General features: G+C 44.4%; 2 protein-coding genes across 5 annotated transcripts; both read right to left on the reverse strand.

The window, feature by feature from the left end:
- Nucleotides 1-45: 45 nt before the first annotated feature.
- On the reverse strand, nucleotides 46-10,915 carry LOC136430400 (protein-lysine 6-oxidase-like). 3 transcript variants are annotated; one of them, XM_066420965.1, is made up of 6 exons: nucleotides 9,554-10,915; nucleotides 7,769-8,015; nucleotides 3,030-3,183; nucleotides 2,147-2,242; nucleotides 1,168-1,280; nucleotides 46-832 (listed from the first exon to the last, which is right to left on the reverse strand). In XM_066420965.1, the coding sequence occupies exons 1-6, from the start codon at nucleotides 9,978-9,980 to the stop codon at nucleotides 808-810; spliced, it is 1,062 nt and encodes a 353-aa protein (XP_066277062.1). In that variant the 5' UTR covers nucleotides 9,981-10,915; the 3' UTR covers nucleotides 46-807. The 3 variants fall into 3 exon arrangements, with proteins under 3 accessions (XP_066277062.1, XP_066277060.1, XP_066277061.1); XM_066420963.1 differs by lacking the exon at nucleotides 3,030-3,183 and adding an exon at nucleotides 3,241-3,397 and having other exon boundaries at nucleotides 9,554-10,909; XM_066420964.1 differs by lacking the exons at nucleotides 2,147-2,242; nucleotides 3,030-3,183 and adding exons at nucleotides 1,994-2,089; nucleotides 3,456-3,609 and having other exon boundaries at nucleotides 9,554-10,908.
- A 2,443-nt stretch (nucleotides 10,916-13,358) lies between these two features.
- On the reverse strand, nucleotides 13,359-22,673 carry LOC136430401 (protein-lysine 6-oxidase-like). Of its 2 annotated transcripts, none has more exons than XM_066420966.1 (8): nucleotides 22,157-22,673; nucleotides 20,069-20,242; nucleotides 19,427-19,667; nucleotides 17,525-17,684; nucleotides 16,527-16,622; nucleotides 16,114-16,226; nucleotides 15,600-15,629; nucleotides 13,359-15,467 (listed from the first exon to the last, which is right to left on the reverse strand). In XM_066420966.1, exons 1-8 carry the CDS (start codon nucleotides 22,311-22,313, stop codon nucleotides 15,464-15,466), a joined length of 975 nt encoding a protein of 324 aa, XP_066277063.1. In that variant the 5' UTR covers nucleotides 22,314-22,673; the 3' UTR covers nucleotides 13,359-15,463. The 2 variants fall into 2 exon arrangements, with proteins under 2 accessions (XP_066277063.1, XP_066277064.1); XM_066420967.1 differs by having other exon boundaries at nucleotides 16,114-16,222; nucleotides 16,523-16,622.
- Between the last annotated feature and the right edge of the window lie 244 nt (nucleotides 22,674-22,917).

The following is a 22,917-nucleotide window of genomic DNA, read 5'->3' on the forward strand; positions in this document are numbered from 1 at the left end:
CGTCTTCAAACAGACTAGCAAAAATGAGACTTCAACTCGCAGCAGTGGTGTCTTTGGTATGGATTTAATTGAAAAGTTTTCACACAGACAAAGAAACTGTGTCACATTTACCGCCATCTGATTTAAGTCGGTTTATTACAAAACTGTCATTGATACAATTGAGTTAAGCAGTGCCAGAATGTTAATTCCTGATTACCTGGTTTATAAAACAGAGCACCGAATAAGTACAAACAAGGTACTAGCAACATAATACAAACTACAAAGTATGGATCATATATAGAATTGAACAACGTTAACACACAGTCATGGAGTAAAGCTAGGCAGTTACATTTGTACCTACAACAACTTGTCCAACTATATATAGATACACGTTTCATGCAGCAAATACAATCAAAAAAGCTCTGAAATGACAGCCTAAGAAAAACTTCACCGTAAATGTACATCCAGTAGAAATGATCTTCATTATATCTGTATGTGACAAATACATCCATGTCATGAAATCCCATGGGTGAATTATTTTTACGACAGAGTTCATTTTTCACTTCTCACTTTTTCGTAGAACATTGTAACATGTAACACTGGCTGAGGTTATTCCAAAGAAATGATGAAGGTGATGCTAAAATTGTTCAAGTCGTTGGTTGGAAATAACTGGGGTATCATCCCGACCATACATGAAACTGGTCGATTCGAACATAAAGTCCTTTTTCTAAGAAGAAGATATCAGCTCACACATAGCACCAAGTTGTGTCGAGGCAATGATTGTTTAGAATGCCGAGTGATGACTTCTGAAGGAGCACGAACTTCAGCTTACCCACGGTTGCTTCTCAGGTGTCTGTGAGAGAAAAGACAGGAAAATCATTTTGAAGACAATAGATGCAGACTGCTTATCATACAAAGGCCCCGGAGTCTTTGCTACAGCAAGGTCGAATGTCATCTTGCGTGAGGAGCACATAATGCCTGATCGGTTGAACCACTCAGGTTCAGCTTTGCGTCTCACTGTACGTTACACGCTGTGATTAGATTATGTGTGTGTTTCACCAAGCTGATTTTATTGTATTATTGTCTGATCCGTCAGTAGCGGAGTTTCCTTTGAATTCGAAAGTTGTGAAGAATTGGCAGAACATAGATACACAGAGTCACAGACACTGTGGATCTCCCCAAACTTACGTCCTGACGCAGTTGCTGAGGTGCACACTGTTCCTGTATAGCTGGACGTCACACGTGATCCTGTTGTTGTCAAAGTTACTCTCCCTTACTCGACGTTCTGGATTAATCGAGATCTACAGAGAAATGAAAATACAACACGGCACAACCTACAGATTAGGCAATGAATGAGTACTGTTGTAACTCATATATCTGTGGTAAGGCAGTTTGCCTGCGGACAGTCCTTTGTTTTCTACCAAACGTTGACAAATTGTATAGTTCCATGAGGAATATCTAACATTACTAGCCTTGACTCATTTTCCGATAGTGTCTGATTGAAGTAATTAATAATAACTGAAGATATATGAAACCAATATCGTACATATCTTCATCCTTTTAGACTCACGCAGTAGGTCGTTACAGGGAGATGAACACAGTAACAAAGGTCAAACCTTTGAATTGAATGGTGAAGTACCATCAGAAGGACAGGTATACACAAAACACAATTAAGGAATTGTATTCTGTACTTGTTGAAAGTAACAACCATAGACATTGAGGGTTGCAGTGGATCTTGGGACGGGTAGGAAGGGATTGGATGAAGGGGATGGACTCTGGAAATCGAGGTAACACCATCTGTACTCAGGAACGGGAAGAGCTGGTAGAGAGAGGGTCAAACTAGTCAATAATAAAGCATTCAGAAACGCAGCATCCAGGAAGCACACGGCGAGAAGAAAGCTGGGCCGGCTCTTGAAGAAAAAGACGTCTGAGAAATGAGTTTGAAGAAGACGCAGACTGGGATTGAAATCTAGCCAGAGAAGAAAACCTTCAGGGCACACAGTAGTCGTCAAACCTCCAGGATGTATCTGCCGGCCTCCACACCCGTAACGTCAATCCACTGGCAGTCAATGTTGTGGGCGTAACTGTCCCAGCAGCCGACAGAAATTCCCTATGAAGAGAGCAACAAACATAGGTTTAGTGCCATGTACTACAGGTATGTACGCACCTCGAGGATGTAATTTCCCGGCTTGACATCAGTGATGTCAATCCACTGGCAGTCGATGTCGTGCTTGTACGTATCCCAGCAACCCGCCGAGATTCCCTAGAGATGGGAAAGATCATGCAGCCATAGTCAGTCAGGTGAACATGGTCAGTCTGCTGCAGTGTGAGCTTTAGTCACAAGAGACGACGTATGGAATCTGTAAGATTGCAGCATGCACTGTAAATTGATGACATGACAAATGACAGTGTTAATATTTCGTTGCCCAGCAAAACTAACTGTGCGTTGTCATACTAAAAATTAAGGAAGTGGTTAATGCTGGTTAGCACAAAGTTGTTCTTAAGTATGACGTGAACACAGACAAGCTGAATGATGTTGCTATATATGATGAAGGTGACTACGGTCTGCTGCGGTATCTATTTTATTATCAGGATCGAAGCGACCGGAGACTATACAGCTTCTCCAACCATATGGTTTCGAGTACGTCTTTAACCTGTACACATGTAACGTTACACATGTTGAGGATTGTGTGGCTGATAGGCTGGTACGAAATACTCCTACTTTTACCTTGCTATACTCATACATTACGTAAACACTCATGTCATAGAATCAGCGCTGCAATACGGCGGCGCAATTACCTACTTATCATTGACGTTGTTTCTGACTTTAAAAAGATCCAATTCGTATTGCTGTCTTTTTACTGATTTGTAACACCTATATATAGCAATGTTGGAGGTAGGGTTTAAGCTGCCACCAAAATGCATACATGTGGGAATTACTTGCACGAACTAGCTTGGCCTAATAGAACGCTCATGCGCAAGGCCTGCCTAGCGTAGTAGTGTGTTCCGTCGTGCAGCTGTCTACGGACGGCTACATGCCCGAGATTCACCTGGGTGCCGAAGTCACAGTCGTACTTGCGGAGATAATTGAAGCTACACTGGGTGTCCTCCAAACAGAAACTGGCCTTGTGCCCTTCCGCAGCCCTCGCGCCCATTACACCAAGGAGCTGGTAGTGCGCAAAAACCTCCATGCTGTGATGGTGACTGAGATGGGACATCAACACAGAGACATGCAGTTAGTGCATAACCTCCACACATCACCTGAACACCTGTGTTGCACAGGTACTTCCTTTGCGTCCAGAAGGTGCAGCCTGTGTCCTCTAAGCAGAAGCTCGCCTTGTGACCTTCAGCCTCCTTCTTCCCTGTGTGCTCGTCTAACAAGTCATAGTACGTGAATACCTCCATGCTATGGTGGTGTCTGTGAAAAAATGGAGAACTCCAAACATTAGAGACCGTTTACATGAAAGTCTATTCACCTGGCGTCCAAGCGCGCAGTTATATTTGCGGTAGGTGCGGCGGCAGCCGGTGTCCTCCAGGCAGAAGCTGGCCTTGTGTCCCTCCGCCACTTTCTGCCCACTGGACGCCTCCAGCAGGTCGTACTGGGCAAACGTCTCCATGCTGTGGTGATGTCTGAAAATCAACACACAGTTTTACGTTAAGAGGTCACATGACCGGAGGTGCAGACCGACCAGTAGCTGAGGGTTGATAGAGAGGCAGGCGGAGATGGTGGCTGGGTAGCAGTGAAGAGGGACTGGGATCCAGGGTCTTGGCTGCAGAGGTAGGGGCTGTAAGAAGACAAGGGAGAGAGAAGAGATAGTGAGTGAAGGAGGGACTTCAATCTGACCAATTGCATACTTTATGACACATGCGAGATATGTAGTACAACATATCGTAAATATACCAAGTTACAGTCACTGTCTCCATCTGGAGTATAATATTGCTCATGAAAGTCTAAGTTATCTGAGTACAGGTGTGCGCTGTGTTCAAATATAATAAACAGTGCATGTAATGATGTCTGAGTCGAAGTTGTCAAGACTCGGCCCTTTAGACTGTCAGCACGACCGCGCGGTCTCCTGCTATTTGCTCCAGACCCATTAGGGCTAATGATATGAGACGACGCTCGGGCCGATTAAGTGATTACATCGTAATGTATTCAAACCCGATCTGTTGACCCCACATTAAGATGTTAGCACAGTCCAGACGTTATTGTTATCTGGCATGCAGGTCTTTAGCCACGCGTCAGCTGGTGCTCCGCCCTTTCTTAAACTTACAGAGCGCCAAGGCCATTCCGCCGAATTTGTCCTTGAAGACCTATCACCACAGGGTACAGGCTATTTCCCGCATCTTCAGAAGTAGTGTTTGGTCAATGGACCGAGTGTGGTGATTGTTTATATTTGTACAGACCACCCTGGTAATGCAATCTGGTGCTGATTGATGCTTGTGGTCGTACCCCTCGCGTTCGGCTTGTGTTCCATTTCATTCGCGGAATGTAGATGAACTTGCTGATGAGGATGCAGGCGAAAAAGTCGTTTGAACACACAGAACCACGAGAATGATCGTCCTCATCTATCGACCTTAGTCAGTTAGTACCTGATTTATGTATATTCTTTTGCGTATTTTATTTTCGTCCCAAACTATATGATGGCTAAACAGAGGTCTGTGAAATAGGGGGAAATTACATGGGCGATGAAGGTTACGAGGATTAGGTACTATCATTCCAACAGCACACACCAATCACCGTTTCTGTGGCACCGATTTTCTTCTTACTCTGTTCTTATTCCGGATATCAACGCGTGGGACAGTAACGTTGACTAGAGTCGATGGTACTACAAGATCGGCGGAGTGGACTTTGTACGTGCATATCCTCACGCGTTAGGTGTCGACAGGTTCAGGGGAGGTTGGAATCAGTTTATGTTACCCCCAGTGTTCACAAAACGCCTCGTGAAAAGCCTCATTGTTTCTCCCCATCCTCGCTAATAGACTACAACAAACAAGCCGCGGCTGCCGTTTTTTCATGTAGTGCAATCTACACCTGACTGACCTGACCTGAGGTCAGTTTTGTTACTTAACACGTTAAGGGCCGAGAACACTGAGGTGCGGCAAAACCCATTTGTACAACATCACGTCCAGCCGATAAGTCAAGCACGATCCGACTGCTGAGTCACTGTGTGCGTAACTAATTCACTTAGACACAGCCTTCATAAAATACAATGAAACGGGAAGAAAGTAGCAAGAAACGAAGCTTTGCCAAGCTAGACGTCTCATACACCTGGCTGTGATATTAGCTGCCATGCGGATAATAAAAATCCACCAGCTGAACTTTTTGTGGTTTTTATGATCATCTGTTCCAGTACAATTCTTCTTATAAAGCTGAGCTGCTGTCCTTGACCTTGTATGTCGTCAAGTTGAAATGCCGTTAAAAGTAAGTGAGCTTCCGTCGTTATAAAAGCGGACGTCCGTCAAAGCTTCCCCCGTCCGGGGCATCGAGGTTTCACCTAACATAAGTGGTCACACATGTTAGCTAATTAGGAAAGTAATAGCTCTTAGCTATGGTAAGGAGCGGCGACAGGGGAACCAGCCTCTCCCTCCCGCCACACGTGTGTTGTGGTGACAAACGCACAAAGAATGGACCATAAACACAGCCGTAACCTGTGTGTATTTTTGTTACGCGCATGATCTGTATAAAACCTCACGGTGAGTTAACACCTGTCCCAAAGTGCAAACAATGTCGTGCGTTTGAATACATAATGCCATGGCGGAGTTATACAACACCGGCCGTTGTTATATATCAGTGCACTTAGCAATGGTGTTAAAACACACTGGCACTAGACTAGACGTTCTTAACACCAGTTTCAGTACGTTCACCGAGGTTCTGGTCTCTCTGTTCTTTGGTACTTACAGCCCTTAAGGTTAAGGGTGAAGAGTCGACAGTGTTTGGTTCTAGACAGCAAGCTGTTATGTCTGCACCACTCTGTGTTCTGTGAATGATGTACTGAGTTTGAAACACTTCATGGTTACCTGCCTGGGAGTAGCCGTCTCGGCTGGACTAATTTAAGGGTATTTGTCTAGACATATCGTATCGTACGGGGCTGGGTGGATGTGAGGAACGCAGCTGGGTGTCAAACCCTATTGAAAAAAGTGAACTGATAGCTCTCGGCGTTATCACACTGGTCGATGTTGCCTTTACTGCAAGTTACAAAGTCTCCATTACCTCCGCAGTTTCGGAGATCTAGAGTCGTCATTAGTTAATAGAGCAATCGTAAGTTATTGAACTTTCAAACGTAGGCTTCATGAGAGATGTCATCAAGTTATCATTCATAAACTAAAGTTTTGTCATTCGTTAGTAGACTTAACTACTGAGCAGCTTTTTATACGAAGCTTGTGACTACACCTTCTTCTCTTGTTGTAACTTTACCCTTTCTCGCGGATCCTAGAACTAGCGGTATTGTGCGCAGACGATAGTGGCTCATTCTAATGGACTGGTCACATTTGAACATTAGGACAGACTCTTCCGCCGCTTTTACCTTTGTGAAGATTACTGACATTGGCGTCTCTTCATTGGATCCATGTATCTCCCATTGCCAGCTAGCCATCATCGTCTTTCTTGAACATCCTTTCTTGAAGAACCGCACGTACTCGAGCTCCGCGATCCGCGCAGTTGTTGAAGAAGTATTGGGTTTGTCATTCCAGAAATGCCTCCAGACACTGAATATGGGTGAATTCAAGTAGCCATGACATGTACGCAAGGAGTCTATAATGAGTCTTTTAAGGTCCGGGCATACTTCAAAACAAACGATTCAAATGTTGACATTCTTTCTTCAGCTCTCAAGATTTAGTCAATGGACAGGCCCGGCTGTCAAGGGCCTTCTAGGCTGTTGAAGTTTTAAGGCGTCATGTGCCATATATAGTGTGCAAAGGTGCTAGCGAAGGCTGGGGTAGTTGCCAGGTGTAGAGGACCACCTAACGGGAAGTGGTATGTTCTGTCAGGGTAAATGCCAATCACTACAGTGGCCGTCGAACCTGCACGTAATAATCTTTTAAGGCGATTTTCTCGACAAGGAAGCTGTGGAGACCTGGTCGTTAGTACAAGCTCAGAGAGATCGCCTGGTGTTGTATCAAATACACAGCAAAAGTAGCCGCACGGTGGTACCTGAGAGCTACCTAAGGTTACAACGATTCAAATCTCATAAATGTTAACGGACGGGACCTCCCAACATATTTCATCGGGCATCACGAAATGCTGTTCCCAACTGCCATGCATATGGATTCGATCTAGTTGCGCACCTCACCCACCGGGCCTCGGGGGGTCAAGTAGGTGGGGAGGGGGGCAGCTTAGGCTGCGTGTAAAACATGGTTAGGTTGCCCCAGCAGCTTGGCCTTTAAGTTAAAGAAAACTATTCTCTAGTGTTTTTACAACAGACGTCGGTCATGGCTTTCGGCTATCAAGTCAAGATGCATGTACAGCTGTTAGGCTCTAGAACAGGCGTGCCCTTATAATCAATTAAACAGAAACTGTTGGTGAGAAAGTAACAAGGTTCGGAAGTTGACAAGTTAAACATAACTATCTACGCTTGTAGGTGTTGATCATCTTATGAAAAGGTTTTATTACCTGGTGACCTTAAATGTAGATGATGCTAAGACAGAAAACAAAAGTTCGACATGTTTAATACATTAATCTCCGGCCCCAGGTATGGATGCCGAAACGACTGGGAGTCAGGAAGATCAGATCACAGATTATCAGACTGTGGTGCGGAACTGTGAGTCACCAGAACAACACATCGGTACTCACTGGTGACAGGCGTGCCATTCCCACTGGGACGGGTCCGTGTTGGGAAGGAAGTCGGCGTCTCCTTCGTTGAAGGTCCGCTGTGAGAAGCGCAGCAGCCGGCGTACGCTGTCCTGGGTGCTGGCCCTGCTGTATGCTGAGCTGGACAGGCACTTCTCCGACTTGGCGCACTGGAGCCGGTACAGCGGCACGTTCTCCGTGTAGGCCGTCGACTGGACCAGCGCGGCATCGGGGACAAGGTCGGGCAGACCTGGGACAACCGGCAACACAAATCATCTATTAGCCGAAACGTGAAGTCATTTACTGGTCTGTTCGATCTCCTCAGCGGTGTGAGTAGACATGGAATGACAAAATGTTGGTCTCCTATGTACAAAAACAAAGGACGTGCTAACTAATCGGTCAACTCATTAACTTGTGTGTCTGATTTGATGGGTTGACTCGCGAGGCATAAACATAGAAGTCGTTGACCTACCACTAAAACGGCCAATACTTCAGAAACAAAGAGTTCTGGCACTCTACTATTGACAACGTCTATATCGAGAGTCATGATAAGTCATTTCAAAGTACATCAGCCAACGTATCAATCAATCATACAATCTGCCCTCTGCAAGCCATTTTCAGTTTGGACAATCAATAGTATTATTATTATACTGTCTGACTATGCGAAGCCTGTTGGTACTTTATCCCGTGGCAACAGCGCAGGGTTTACCCCTCCCTCATTTGAACTACCAGTGGGTCTAATTTTGATCCGTTCTCACTGTCTGTAAGGTTTTGACGACAAGCTGGGCACATCTAAGTATTGCAGCTAATTTGTTTCACTGTTGGTGTTCAAACATTTCGGCTGCCTTGGTTCTCCTGTACCGCAAACTCACCTCACGTGAGGCTGTCTGAGACCGAAAGCAAAGCACCAATTCACACTTGAGACTGACCACAAATATGGGCGCTGTTTTATGTTAGCATCTAGCCCCTTCTTCCACAAATTGGTGAGAACTTTCTTGCGATCTCTAAGCACCAGCCGGCCGTGAACAGACAACAGAGTATTACTGTACACTGGTATCAGTAAGGACAAAGGTAAAGCCAAGGAAAACTGTTACCAAACTTTCCCATTCAGTTGGGAGCGAAAAAAGGCCATAACCCGATATATCTATGAAGAAGACGTTTTGTTGAATTGCTACCAGATTGACAGTAAGATATATTTATATATTTATATATTCATATATTCATAAACGTTGCTGACAGATTTATCTACATGTTTTGCGTCTCACATTTGGAATGAGTGTCACGTCCAGAATCCCCGATGTTAACATAACCATTCCTGCTGTTAGTCCGGAATAAACAGTTGCCTTCAAAGCAAACACAGCGGGGTCTTTACGTGCCGGGTGGACCGTCACTGTTGAACTTGATGTGTAGGTTACAGTGCCCAGTGGGAACAAGCTAATGTTTGTTCATCAGCGCTGAAGGGAGGGGTACAAAACTGTTGACGACTGCTGAAGAACTGACACATAGCAGTGTGAAAGAATCCATATGAATTTTTAAGATCAGTCAACGAAATGTAATGTGGCTTATAGATGACAATGTTTGTTCACCAGCTATGAGAGAAGGGTACGAAACTGTTGATGACTACTGGAGAATTGCCGCTCAGTGTAATGAGAAAGAACCAAGTATATGATTTCCGAATCAGAAAGGTTTCCATCTTAACAAGAAATGAGCATTATCCTGCGTTATTTCAAACGTTCATCAAGTTTAACAAGAAAATGGCTAAGCAACAATAGATACTAAGGAACCGACCGGTTCTCCTGAGAGCATTGGAGCGCCTTCCTGAGGTTCTGCCGGCGGTTCTGTAGCTGTAGGCCGGAGATCTGCGGCTGGAGGACCGCCGGGCAGCTTGGCGGGACCCGGTACCGGTGCTGTACTGCTGGTAGGCGTACTGAGGCTGGGAGCCGGGCTGCACGCGCTGGGAGCCGTACGATGAGGAGCCGTACGATGAGGAGCCGTACTGGGAGGCGTACTGGGAGCCGGCGCCGAAGTATCGGCGGAGATACTGCTGGTACTGCTGCGCGTAGGAGGATGCACTGGCACTGCCGTAAGAGTTGTAGGGAGAGTAGTAGTTCCCGTTGTAGCTATACTGGTACTGGTACACTCCATATAACATACAGAACACAATAAACGAGGTGACGCCGCCAAACTGGAATACTTTCATGCACTGCGATGGCATCTTGACGGGAGGAGAAACTTTCACACTTGCTTGAGAAAAGCTTGGAGCAGGAGCGGTGCTGGAATGCTGCGTGACCTACAGTCGCTGTGCCTTGTGTAACTTTAGCGGTATTTTGTTGGCTGCCCTGGTTCTCTGGCGCTCTGGATCACCAAGGTTCACCTAGGGGGCTCGCTAGAGACTGAGGAGGGAACGTCCGTCTCTTGCTGACTCCCCCACCGGCTATGGACCGCCGACCGTAACACGTGACCCAAGGGGTCTTGGGCCTGAAGGAAAGGTAGCCAATAGGCGTCTTCAGCACAGGTGATCGAGTCTTGGCCTCACTCAAGAGTTCAGATGTTCCTCCTCGCCTCATAGACATCGACAGGAGGAGCTTTCAGGGAATTCACAAAAGGGCGGATCGACCTCTGCCCCAGAATCTAATCCAGCCGGCCCCGCCTGTTAGACTGAGGAGTTTGTCAGGTCAACATGGCCTACGTGCGGAGGCCGGGTGAAAGGAAAGTGGGCGGACTCCTCTCGGGAAAACTTCAGTAGTAAAACCAGCCACACGCCAGTACATCTGATACGTTTGGCACGGCCGTCGGTGTTACTGGGATGGCCGGGAGACGAGAAAACATTAGTCCTGTCTGGATTCGTTACCCTATAAGGTCCACAGGAAAGGACTGTAGTGTGTGCCTTCGAAATTATGGCATTGAAGAAACAGCAGGCAAAAAGAAAGTGATCATGAAAATGCCAATTTTTGCCTTAAGGTTCCTTTTTCTCACACTACCTAGTTTAATGTGTTTCAAGGACAGCGATTTGTAAGGCCTGTCCGGTAATGGTGTGGATGGTTTGCTTTTCCACCGAGAAACACAAATCCCCTCCAGTCCTGAAAAACGATACTGTAAACATCAGCGGGACCTGCAGAAGCAGGCCTAGGCGGTACCGCCCGGACATCACCCCGTCATGTCTGTTTGAGTGTCACTTTGACAGTATTAAGTATTTCCTCCTGCTATAACAACAACATACTAACGTTATATCTGGTCAAGCTTTTCAGTATCCTTCAACCTATTTACGCTTGTAAGCGTTTGGGATTAAACGGTTGTTCAGTGTTGGCACAGGGCAACAGGCAGTTTATTTGTGTTGCAACCTTGTACTTCACGTAAGACAAGGATGTGTATACGGGGGACAGATCTTGCATTGTGACTCCTCTGCAGCACTGTATCAAAGTATGCCCAATATTTGTGTAGTGAAGAATGACTGACGACAGGAAAAACAGCCCAGAATGTGTTTTCTGTCATCAGAAGCCCTTTCTTTTGAATCTTCGACGAATGAACTTGTCTTTGACTCGGGTGGTGTTTATCATAAATCACATATCTGAACCACGCGATTTGGAAAACAAGCTACATCATCCGTAATTCAGTACAGGCGGTATAGCGAGATTCTCCCCAAGGACGGACGAATATAGAATCATGTAAACATCTCGTTCCAGTCCCAGGGCGACAGAACCCTGAACAAGTCAACTGACAGCGTCATTAGGGAACATCTTGTCGACGAACATCCTGGGAACGAGGGACGTACTTTTTTGTGACGTCACATCTACCCAATGGACGTCTTGCTGGATCTTTGGATCAGTGCAGCAGTCGTGAACTTCATCACCCCAGATCTCACCTTCATTCAGTTTCAGTTCAATCATACTGAATCACGCAGAATAATTTTGTGACTGCCCGTTACAAAAATCAATTTAATCGTGGTCGATTCGTTGTGCGCGCAGATGACGTGACTGTTTATGCAAGTTTCTCCCCTTTTGAAACATTCAGCATATGAACTACACACTTATTGCTCAGTCAAATTGGCTGCTGATTGGACGTGAATATTGTTTTCTTGCATTCAAAATTATGCTAAGACTCACAATGAAATTATTACACGTTTGTGATATTGTGTCGAATCAGAGTGCACTAGTAAGCCTTAGCACGAAAGTTGCTGGGTTCCTGCTGCAATGTTGCAAAGTAAATGTTATGAGTTCCTTTACAAATGCTTCCTTTGTAACGTAAGCAAGGTATGACAAACTAAAGTAGCATTACTGAACTACATGCAACTGGCAGGCACAACCGGTAAACATTTGTATTGTGTTTCAGACTAAGAAGGAAGGCGTTTTATCCCTGTTCTGTTGGCATTGACTCATCAGTGCAAACAGGCTCTCTTCCCGCCAGGGGCATTCCTGTGGTTAACCACAACTGTAGCGTGGAAATGAGCTTCGGTCTTGTCTAAACACATGTCTGCGGTGTTTGTTGCGTCTGCCGAACGCAGTAGACACCCCATGTCACACCTGTCACTGTTAACCGCAACGTAACAGGAGCAGCTCAGTGGTTCATGTCTTGCGTAAACCCGTTGGCTCTTGTCCAATTTGTCGGAACATATCGCTGGGTGTACACACGGTGATGTGTTACATGTTGCAATCTGTAGTGTAGTGTAGGTTAGGCGCAAGTTGAAACTTTTCTATAGTATGCATCTGTCAATCTGTCCGTGATCTATCTGTGCAGTGTATAAATCTTCCAAGTCAGAACTCTTGAGCCTCGTAACTGAGAAAAGCCTTTTCATCCAGGGTATAATAGCAGCAGTGTCCTACGCCATTCGTAGTTCTCACGCAATGAGCCAGAGGGATCTCTCTGTCCCGCCGGGCGGTACTCTGAGGGAGAGCGAAATGCGCACCTGTTCTGCACGAGTACCTCTGACGTCATAGGACGGGCCCACCTGATGAAACCCGCCGACACTGGTAGAAAATAGTCTGTGTTTGGACGAGTTTCGGCGACTTCAGACCTACAGCCTGACAAGGACAGAAAAGCTACAACGCTCCCATGACCGGTACTCTAGCCTCGGCGCCGGGAAGCCCTGTCCCGTGACCAGGCACTTGCTGTCTCTCGCACCCCGATGGAGTATTAAAGACACCATGTCATGTTGCTGTATGGTAAAGTCAAATAAACAAACGACGGGTTGAGACACATGAATTATTATTATCATCATCATTGGCCCACAGACGTATCGAACCCTTCTCCTCCAAGCCTACCAGATGCAGATACATGCACTTGCACACCTCATACAATATTGTACAATGACATGTTGTCATGGGTTAGTTGCTTTGTGTTGATGTCATTGCTGTATGATCTGCATCTGATCGTTTCCAAATTCTCTTGTGCACCTCGACGTCACTGGACACTGACAATGACATTGATTCTAATGTCATCTCGGAGATGGAAAGCAAAGCGCACCGAAATGATAGAATCAGAAAAACACAAACCTTGTATCAAATCTACTACATACTAGTATCTGTTGTTCCTTTAACATTCGAGAGAGGCCGTTCTTGCGCGGAGGTATTTTTTCGCTGAGGCTGAATCACATCGACTTCTGAATCATCTAGCTGCTACAAGACACATCGTCATGTCATTGGCAGATCATAATACACTGACTGTGTCCAATAAGAACCTGTTGGGGACATAGTCATAGTCATTCATCTTCTGCTTTTTTGCATCAGTTTTAATCAACAACCTCCTGCATATTCGTGGTATACTTAAACTGGTCCCACGACTCGGCACATTCATAAGTTCGCCTGTCCTTACTATGTTCACGCTATATTTGCATTTCTTTTTCTTTGGTTTTGCGTTTTGCGAAGCCTTCCCACAGCGGCCAGTACCGGTACTGCAGATTAGGCTCTAAAGGAGTGTATATCAATCTGTAGAGACTTGCAAACGTATACGAAAAATTTTGTTTTCTGTTTAATATAGAATTGAAGAAAAATATTTGGAAGCAACTTGAATACAATCTTGAACAACATATATAACTCTTTGTCTTTTTGAATTATTGAGTTATTCTCCAAGCAGAGGTTTCCGTCGGTGGTGGCCGCGATTTCCTACGAAGGGAGCCGTCCATAAGCTGACGACCACTACTAGCCCCCCGACCGAAACCTCTGCTTGGAGAAATTGTTTAGTAAGGAGATGACTTGGCGGTTCTTAGCTTCCAAGCCAGTCTCTTACGCAGCGCCACCATGCGACCCACTCAGTCCTGCGCCGTATAGGAGCATGGTCAAGCATAGTCAGAGGAACCATATTTAGAGCCCCTTCCCCTCCCCTGTGTGTGTAGCCGGTTACATCCAATTGCGCGTTCGCAGCTAGAACTCACGTTCCCGTCGTCACATTGTTGTGGAACTTAGCATACCGTTTGCTAGATTGGGCGTGGTGATGCACGATGTTTTTGTTACACCGTAAGGCCACAGCAAGTAAATTTTATGGATGACACCCTCCGCAGACTCCAAAACTAATGAGATAGGGCGAAAAAAAACAAGCCGGGCCAACAAAAAAACAAGATTCCTATATTCTCAAATTATGAGATCATAATTCTTGTTAAACAAGAATTGAGGCGACGAAATATGATATCATGACCAACAGGTCTTTCAGTCCTGTATTCATTCATATATAATATAAAACCTCCTTGATTCAGCAGTAAACATGTCCTTGTAGATGTGTACACATCTCAATAAGCTAACTACAACAAATGCAGAAAAGAACTTGTTGTAACGTAATATGACCAATCTACGTCCGATTTATTCAAAACGTATTTATCTTAAAACCGCACGGACAGAGCCAAATTTTAAACCCATGGTCAGAAATATCAGCTCTTCTAAAAAGAAAATGCATGGCTTTTCATATGCGATGAAACACCTGTGTACACAGCTCAATTACCCCCCCCCCCCATTCTTTATACAATGTCCTTGCTAGAACAAATGCAGAAAACAGCTTGTTATCATACCATCATGGGCAGGAACTACACTAGGTATTCATATGCAAGGAAACACCTTAGACTGTCAACGTTTACGACATATTTGTCAATTTTTGGCATGTTGACCTCCGCCGCGCCGGAGGGCAATAAAATTTCTTGTTTTTTTATTTCGAAAGCAGGCGAAAATTGATGAGCGCGCTGATGTCATCCATAAGAATTACTTGCTGGGGCCTAAATGAGTGTTATGTCTAGCTACTCTAGTTAAATGAATAACAAGTTTTATTTAGGATTATCATATCGTTAAAACGTGCTATGAATAGGGGGTTATGTAGTTCAAATCGAAAGACAAATCCACAACTAGTCTAGATACATGACCTGCAATAGGAGAAATCAAAATAAACTCAAAAAATAAGTATTAGTTCAAATTTTATCATGAACGGTGCGATTCAGTGAATCCATATACTATTCACAGATCTCCTTAAAGTTGTGACAAGTTAAACTCATAATCATCTAGCACCAAACGTACAGCACCATCCTGTCGACTTGTGTTTCCACATGTTTTTAAAGCAATTAAACACATCAAATATTTTCTAATCGCTTCATATACACGTAGCACATTGGCATACAAGAACAACATGAAAGCTGGTAACAGTCTGCATTGTTCCGAGGTGTCGGTAGGAGTCGTTCGTGGGAGAAACGGGATCCTCCATACCTGTCAGCGACTGGTTCGTCAATCAACTGAAAGAAAACAAAAATGCGGTCAATTAGGGGAAGGTGAAACTGAGAATTGTCAAAATCATATAGATTTTTTTTCTAGAATACTCTCTTATAAATAGAATGTAGGTGTTGAGTAAAAGAAAGGTTCCCCACCGGTATACACGCCCAAGGCCTCTGAGGTCCCTGAGAAAAGAAAAGACAGAAGGTCACAGTTGGACATGTTTATGATTTATCTAAAATCGCGTTCCTCAAAACTTTCTAACGTCCCCAGACTGGACCACCTATTACTTACTATGGCCTTTCTGTTATCTTAGAAGTATGCATATTTAAAGATTTTAAAAGATGATACATAATTACCTTCGATCTATAGGTTGCTAAGACCGTATCAAACTGGCAGAGTTGGATACGGTCTTTGCAATCCATTGGGCCTGCTTGGAGACTACAAATGAGGTCCTTATTTGCATAATAAAATGGGAAACGTTTATGACATGCCACTCGAAAAGGTTAACATCAGTCCGCGACGGTATAGGGTCGTGGAACTATAGTTCTCAGAATAACGTTACGATTCAGTGTATTTTTCCGAGGTGTAAAGTTGATTACTCTGTTTTTGTCCTGAGATGGTATAGAATGTATTGAGTGCGAAGAAGGAACAGTTTTCCCGGCTCACGTGTTGGCGCAGTTATAGACATAAGCGGAAGCCTTCTCCAATATGACGTCACAGCGGACCCTGTTGTTGGAGTAGTCCGACTCGGAAATCCGTCGATGGTGGTTTACAGCTACCTGGAGACCCGGCGGAAACAGAGGGATGCAATATTACCTCTTCAACAGTGTGGCTTTAAGAGTTATGAATGCACACAATGTTATCTTTACAGAAGACAACACATCTCCTGGGCAAATCGTATGACATATCAAGTCCATGAGCGTAAATACAAACCTCCAAGTTTTGTACAAACCTCCAGGTTTTGTATTGGTTCTAGGTATTAGATACAAACCTCCGAGTTTTACTTTGGTAAATACAAACCTTCTAAGTTTTATATTATTGAATACAAATCTCCAAGGTTTACATTAGCGAATACAAACCTCCATGACATAAATTCCCGGCTTCACGTCAGTCACATCTATCCACTGACAGTCCAGATCGGAAGTGTAGGTATCCCAGCAGCCACCGGAAATGCCCTGAAATGCACCAGCTGATATTTAACACCTGCTAACAGACATGACAGAAGTCGTGCCAGGAGATGGGCTACATCACCAGGTAGAGTTGTGTTTGATGTTACCATATCGCCGGGCAAACATTCGACCGGTTTTCACGAAAATTACAGTAAAGGTTGGTGGCTAATGTAGCGCTACCTTCCTAAAACTAGTGAAAATTTCAAACCTCGAATCGCCACAGATAGTTTAATAACAAAGAAAGGTTTAATGTCAACAACTTCAAAAAGATACTAACTATCGTGAGAGCTAGAAAAAACGAAGTGCGCGGTGTCGAATTACATATGGAATACGTCATGCATGACGCTTATCTTCCAGGTAACTTGTTGTTATGACTTCAGAGTTTATTCTGTCGTGTCGCTGTATGTAAACCCATTTCATTTCTTTGTATAAATCAGAGTCATGACTAAGGAACATACTAATGTCGTTTTTTATTACTCATGGGACTGGCTTTTGCATAATACACCTAGACATGTGAACATGACCAAAAGTGGACCATAAATGGTAGCGTACCATAATTGGTAGCGTTACTTTACCTAACGTATGGAAAAGCATTTGTTGTTGGTCTATTGAAGATATCATATGCGTCTGATTGTACAAACAGTCAGACTGCTGAAAAAAGGATTTGTTTTAATCAAAAGAATACTTTTGAGAAAAATCAGTATGCATAAGCCTCCTTCAACTGCTAGTGTCCTTAATACATCAATGATATTAAGACACAAGAATATGATCAGTATGCCATAGATTATTTAAGTTACCTTTCGTATATCATTGTACTACAATAACATCCCATTTCCTAGTTCACAGGACGACATAATACTTCTTCATAATACTCCACTAACTACTATACAGTCTGTGGGACAGCTGACCTGTGTGCCGCGGCGGCAGTTGTACCGGACCGGTCTGCTGTTGGTGTCGCCACAGCCCGTGTTCTCCAGACACCAGCTCGGCTTGTGGCCCTCCGCTGCCTGCCGGCCTGCATTATCCAGCAGGTCGTAGAACGAGAACGCGTCCATACTGTGAAAGTGTCTACAAGGATGGATGAAAACGTACTTCTCGTTACATACATTATTTGCATAAGTCCGTGAGTGTGTGATGTATCGGAGAGAGGGACAGACGAGATAAACGATGCCCTCCCTCAGGCGTCATATGGTTTGGGTGTGCCATCAATGTTCTAATTCCGGACGTTTTTCATGGCCCTTCCTCCGATATAGTTAGTCAGGGCAAATGCAGACCAGGCTGAGCAGCACACTGTCAAGGTGCCGGAGAAGGTCAAACTGAACAGGCCAATGACATGTCAGGTGGGGTTGTACAACTCACACTGTTGCCAAAGTCTCAGATCAAGATAAGGCCCCAAATCAACGAAATCAACGCTTCCCCAGACCCACATTTCTTCATGTTTTGTTGCAGCTGATCGTCACCATCACAAGCTATAGGACGCTATAGCACCATGATGTACTGCAGTGGGACTACCTACAATTGATGATGTGCCAGGGCAGGAGATGGCGGCGGAAGCTTGGGAGCAGTTCTCATCAGGGTTCTCGTTAAGAGGCATATCATCGTCATACGAAAGGAAACATGTGGTAAACACCTCTAACCGCACTGTTTGTCGGCAATGCCAGGTTGTGGCCCCCTGCCATGCCGGCCGAACCGCAAGGTCTATTTGAGGTCATTTGAGGATCACTTCGAATCCATGCATGCCAATGAACTTAAATACTCTGTGGTGGATGCGCATGGTCATACGCATATTGGATACATTTGGCTTATGATAAAGATCGATAAACAGAGTAAGAGGCTAAAGAAGTTTATTACGTTTGAAGACCAGACGTAAACACTTATAAAAAGGCTCTGGGCCAAGACTGGGTCCTCTTGATAGTTTGCCATGGTCTTAGATTGAACACTGCTTTCCTTTCCTTCATCCGTAGCCTCATTACTAACAGTTGCATTTAAGTTATGTTCTACTGGTGTTTTTTTGTTTGTTGCAATTCATCGTGAGCGTTGAGCCTTGATGGTCCTGTAAAATTAGGACTAGACGACGCTCTCGGTGCGATCTACTGAAATCAGATTTTTGAAACTCTTGACCTGATAATTGTAATATCATGCAAGATATAAAAGTATGACTTAAGACAACAAAACACACAAAGCGTAAAAAGATTCGTTTTTTATCAATGAAATTCGCTGAGAGCGAGTTTTTTCTTCAATTTCCCACGCAGCAACAATCACTTCTATTTGAAAGAGTTCGGAGACCTTAGATCTCCATGAAATAATTTGATTATGCAAATGACTTCCACGTTTATGCTTGGCCATGTACATCTTTAACTTCATGGAGACAACTAGCTGGTCAACGATGCTGAACAGACGACCCCACTCAAAAGGAAGTTAGCTTTTAAGGTCACCTGATATTAGGGACATCACAACAGTACCTTACAAAGTTTGGCCAAGTTTCAGTGACCAAGGTACAGTAGCCATTCTATGCAATTACTTTGTTCTATAATTGACAAAGATATTAAGTTTATGTCATGCTACCGTCAGTGCCAAATGTACAAACCGTTTACACTTCATGTTAAGTTTGGAACTGATCGACGACTTTACAACACATCTGCACAGAAAATCTTTGAACAAGGAAGAGGTGGATGATTAATCTAATACATGTAGAAATACATCTGATCTTTAAGCTACTTTGTCACATTTGTATAAAGTGCGTACATTGACAAAGTAGAAAGACGTTAAACAAGTACTGTGTGATATAGATGACGGTCAGTTCTACTTACTGATGGCAGGAGTGCCAGATCCAGAAGCGGCGGGGGAGTTTGGGGGTGAATTCTCCCTTTCCCCTGTTCTCTGTCTTCAGGGCGAATCTGAGGAGTTTCCGCTGGTCGTTTAAGTCGGCATTCGATGCCGATCTAGCCAGACAGTTCTCAGACAGCGCACACTGCAGCTTCGACATCGGCTGGGTGTCCAGGTAGGCCGTCGCTTGGATCACATAGGGATCGGGAACGAGATCGGGTAAACCTGGGAACAAGATGAAGTGCTTCAATCAAGGCGAGGACCGCTGTTTGTAAATTGACATTTTTCAACCGCACTTCTGAAATGAAGGATTTTCTTGTTTTTAAAGGAACCTATTTGGTGTTCATAATCTAGTCATATGTCCCTTGGACCATTGTCTACCACCACAAATCATATGGAACTAAAAAGTTTGTCAAACAAACGAAATTTTGACACGGAAATGATGCCACAGACAATCTACATGTATATCCTTTCATATTCCTTTACCCATTCCGACATGGTTACGTCCCCCTTTTTGCGTATTTCACGATAAACTTGACGTCAACAGTCACTAAACGTTGAACTTGAAGAATCTGCATTCCCCTCTGCGCCATTACGTATAATATATGTTGTAGTTTATTATGTACCTGGGTTCCTGTAGTCCACGCAAGTCGGACAGTCACAGTGAGCTGCCGTGTCGCCGCACAAGTTTCCCGCGGAGCAGCATGGGTGAGCACTCACAGGGTCGCATTCAGCAGGTTTGCCGTCCTGAGCAGGGTAGTACTGTCCGCAGTGCAAATCTTCACGCCATCTCTTAGGGGCTATTGGGAAAAGAAATACGCTTTTGAAGGGGCTTTTGCGCGAGTCACGGAAATCGTTGTGATATCGTAACGTCCCTATCACAAGATCGTACGTAATTCACGTTTGCCTAAATGTACACTTTTAAGACGATATTTTGACACAGAAATTGTAAAGTTATCTAAAGGGACTTATGGGCATCGTTCATATGGGCCATTTCGTTCTTCCGATTGACTGTTTTTACGCTATAATTGCAGCGTCGTTGACGTAATTTACGTTTATGTAAGGTATCTTTTTCAATACAAAATGTTGACACGGAAATGCGGATGCTAAACTCCATAGCGGACGTCGATGGGCAAATACATGTGGCATATCGTAAAATATGTGAAATGTACCAAGCTAGCCTATATCAGGCCCTGGAGGAATAGTAAGGGACTCAGGAATGTAATTATTTTCAGTGATTCCTTCGCACTCTCATGTGTAATATGTGTTATGATCATCTTTCATAGTTGCCCCAATACAACACAGGAGGGTTCTCACAACGTCGTTTTTGGTCGGTAAATACTTCATGTTTGTTGTGGGCCAACCACTTGGCTCGTTACAACGTAGGAGTTTCATCATAGGACACGACTTCTTGGAGGAAAACAGCAGACGACACAACAGGCGACAATTAAAGTTCATTGACCTCGCTGATGTACACGGATACCGTCAGGCGCTGGTATGTTCGAGTGGGAGATCTGTCGCAGTAGTAAACGGAACTGTATTTTGGTAGAATGACATCATACGCAAAACACAATACATTGGAAAACCTAGGAGTGAAAAAGAATTTTCACTGATTGTTCATGTGCATGAACAGAACAGTCCTTGATGACGGGTAAAACACCCGAAGACATCTTGAATCCTTGATGACGGGTAAAACACCCGAAGACATCTTGACTTCGACCCTTTTGCCCCCTGAGATCGAGCCAGCCGGCTGCACTGATGTTTCCCAGAGGGCTGCCAAATGACTTGACCTACAAGTGAGATCCCCGCTGAGAAAAATATCTCAAAATAGGCTCCATTTATCTTTCTGTAGCAACAAACATTGAATACAGAATTTGGACATATCGTTCACTTACAAATTGCATCAGATTCGCTGTTTCCGAAGAAGTGCGTTATGTTTGCTGTCCAATTAAGAGATCGAGCAGTCATCATTCGGTATAGTATTACGTTTCTTGTGGAAATACTAGCTCTGATAGACTGATTTACAGAATCACACTGGAATATATGTAGCACTGCAACACCGCGAACATATTAGAACTCGATCTCGACAGAACCTTTACGATGCGGGTTACAGCACTGAAATGATTCACACATGATACAGAATGATCAGACGCCCATATCCATGGAAAAAGGTAGCAGACTGTTTTATAAGTCAGTGCATACGTGTCGCTTATAGGTCAGATCTAGCTTTCAGCGGGGTTACTGTTGTCTGGGGCGGTTATGTATTGCTCGATATTTTAATCCTTTCCTTTTGAAAGACTGGGTCAAGTTGCCTAAGGTATGCGTCTCATGCAGCCCTGTGGCTAAAAACGTCTCGTTCCAAGAGGTAGATACGTGACCGTCCAAGGAACATGGTGCTGCTGGAGACAATACAGCAGTAGCTTTCAAGATCATCATGTGAGCGCATCATCTTGGCAACACTATAGGCTTGAGACTTTTCCGCAAGATATATCGTAAGAAACATTTTCACACTAACTTGCTCTAGGAGCAGACATGAAATATAGCCCCCTCCCCACATTCTGCATGCAGGAGACCACTGCGGTATTTCTCGCAGATTTCTCACACTATGCCAGGACGGCTTCAAAGATAGAGGTCAAAAATCTGTCAAGAGATTACAGATTAAATTCCAGTATGTATTGAAAAGTATTACTCATATTAGTATTCATGACACGTACCTGGTCCCGGGTCGATGTCATTGGAAGATCGTAACGCTCCGTATCCGTAGTACCCATAGTAGTTATAGTAGTACTGATAGGACCCGTACAGGACGCAGAAAACCACGAAAGATGCGATGCCGCACACACGGAATACCTGTGCACATTGAATCTGCATGGTGACCGAGATGTCGACAGGGATTCACTAAGGATGACGAGTCGGCTGGCTGGATCCCGAAAGTGAAATGTCACTCCTTAATCCGACAAAGGACGACTTTAAACTTGGCACTGGCGCTTTTTCCTCAGACTGTACTGTCGAGTCGCGGTCACACCCTTTTGGAAGAGCTGAGTTGTGGGGGAGAAAACTCGGGGCAGGGATACTTGGCTGGCGCAGGCGGACTGTGACGGAGCCTTTGTAACCGTCTGTCAGTCTGATACAGAGAACAGTCTGGCGTAAACCTACTGTTATCTATTCTCCACCGCTGAATTTGAGACTGAAAGACCTTCCCATAGTACTGTTTAAATATTGGAAGCTGACGTACCCCCAGAAGATCACGTGACTGGGTTGTCATGGTTGTCTCCTACCTCAGGCTCTGGTGTGTGTAGCTGATTACGTCCAATAACCCCGTCTACCGTTGATCAATATGTTTTATAAGAATGAACAACTTGAGTTTTTTCAATGCTTATTTGAACTTGATCTCATATGCACGTAATTACATTTTCTGATCCGGAAAATATATTCTTTCGTTGGCACCATGGTAAATGCATATTGTAAACCGATG

This window comes from Branchiostoma lanceolatum, chromosome 3 (genome assembly GCF_035083965.1).
Source record: "Branchiostoma lanceolatum isolate klBraLanc5 chromosome 3, klBraLanc5.hap2, whole genome shotgun sequence".
NCBI classification, from domain to species: Eukaryota; Metazoa; Chordata; class Leptocardii; order Amphioxiformes; family Branchiostomatidae; genus Branchiostoma; species Branchiostoma lanceolatum.

Coding starts and splice junctions, on each gene's coding strand:
- LOC136430400 (XM_066420963.1), bottom strand. CDS start 9,980: ATGCCATCGCAGTGCATGAAAGTATTCCAGTTTGGCGGCGTCACCTCG. Junction 3,398..7,768: donor GAATGGCACGCCTGTCACCA/GTGAGTACCGAT, acceptor ATTTTTTCACAG/ACACCACCATAGCATGGAGG. Junction 1,281..2,146: donor CGGGAAATTACATCCTCGAG/GTGCGTACATAC, acceptor ATTTCTCTGTAG/ATCTCGATTAATCCAGAACG.
- LOC136430401 (XM_066420966.1), bottom strand. CDS start 22,313: ATGCAGATTCAATGTGCACAGGTATTCCGTGTGTGCGGCATCGCATCT. Junction 16,623..17,524: donor ACTGCCGCCGCGGCACACAG/GTCAGCTGTCCC, acceptor GGTGCATTTCAG/GGCATTTCCGGTGGCTGCTG. Junction 15,630..16,113: donor GTCTATAACTGCGCCAACAC/GTGAGCCGGGAA, acceptor TTCTTTTCTCAG/GGACCTCAGAGGCCTTGGGC.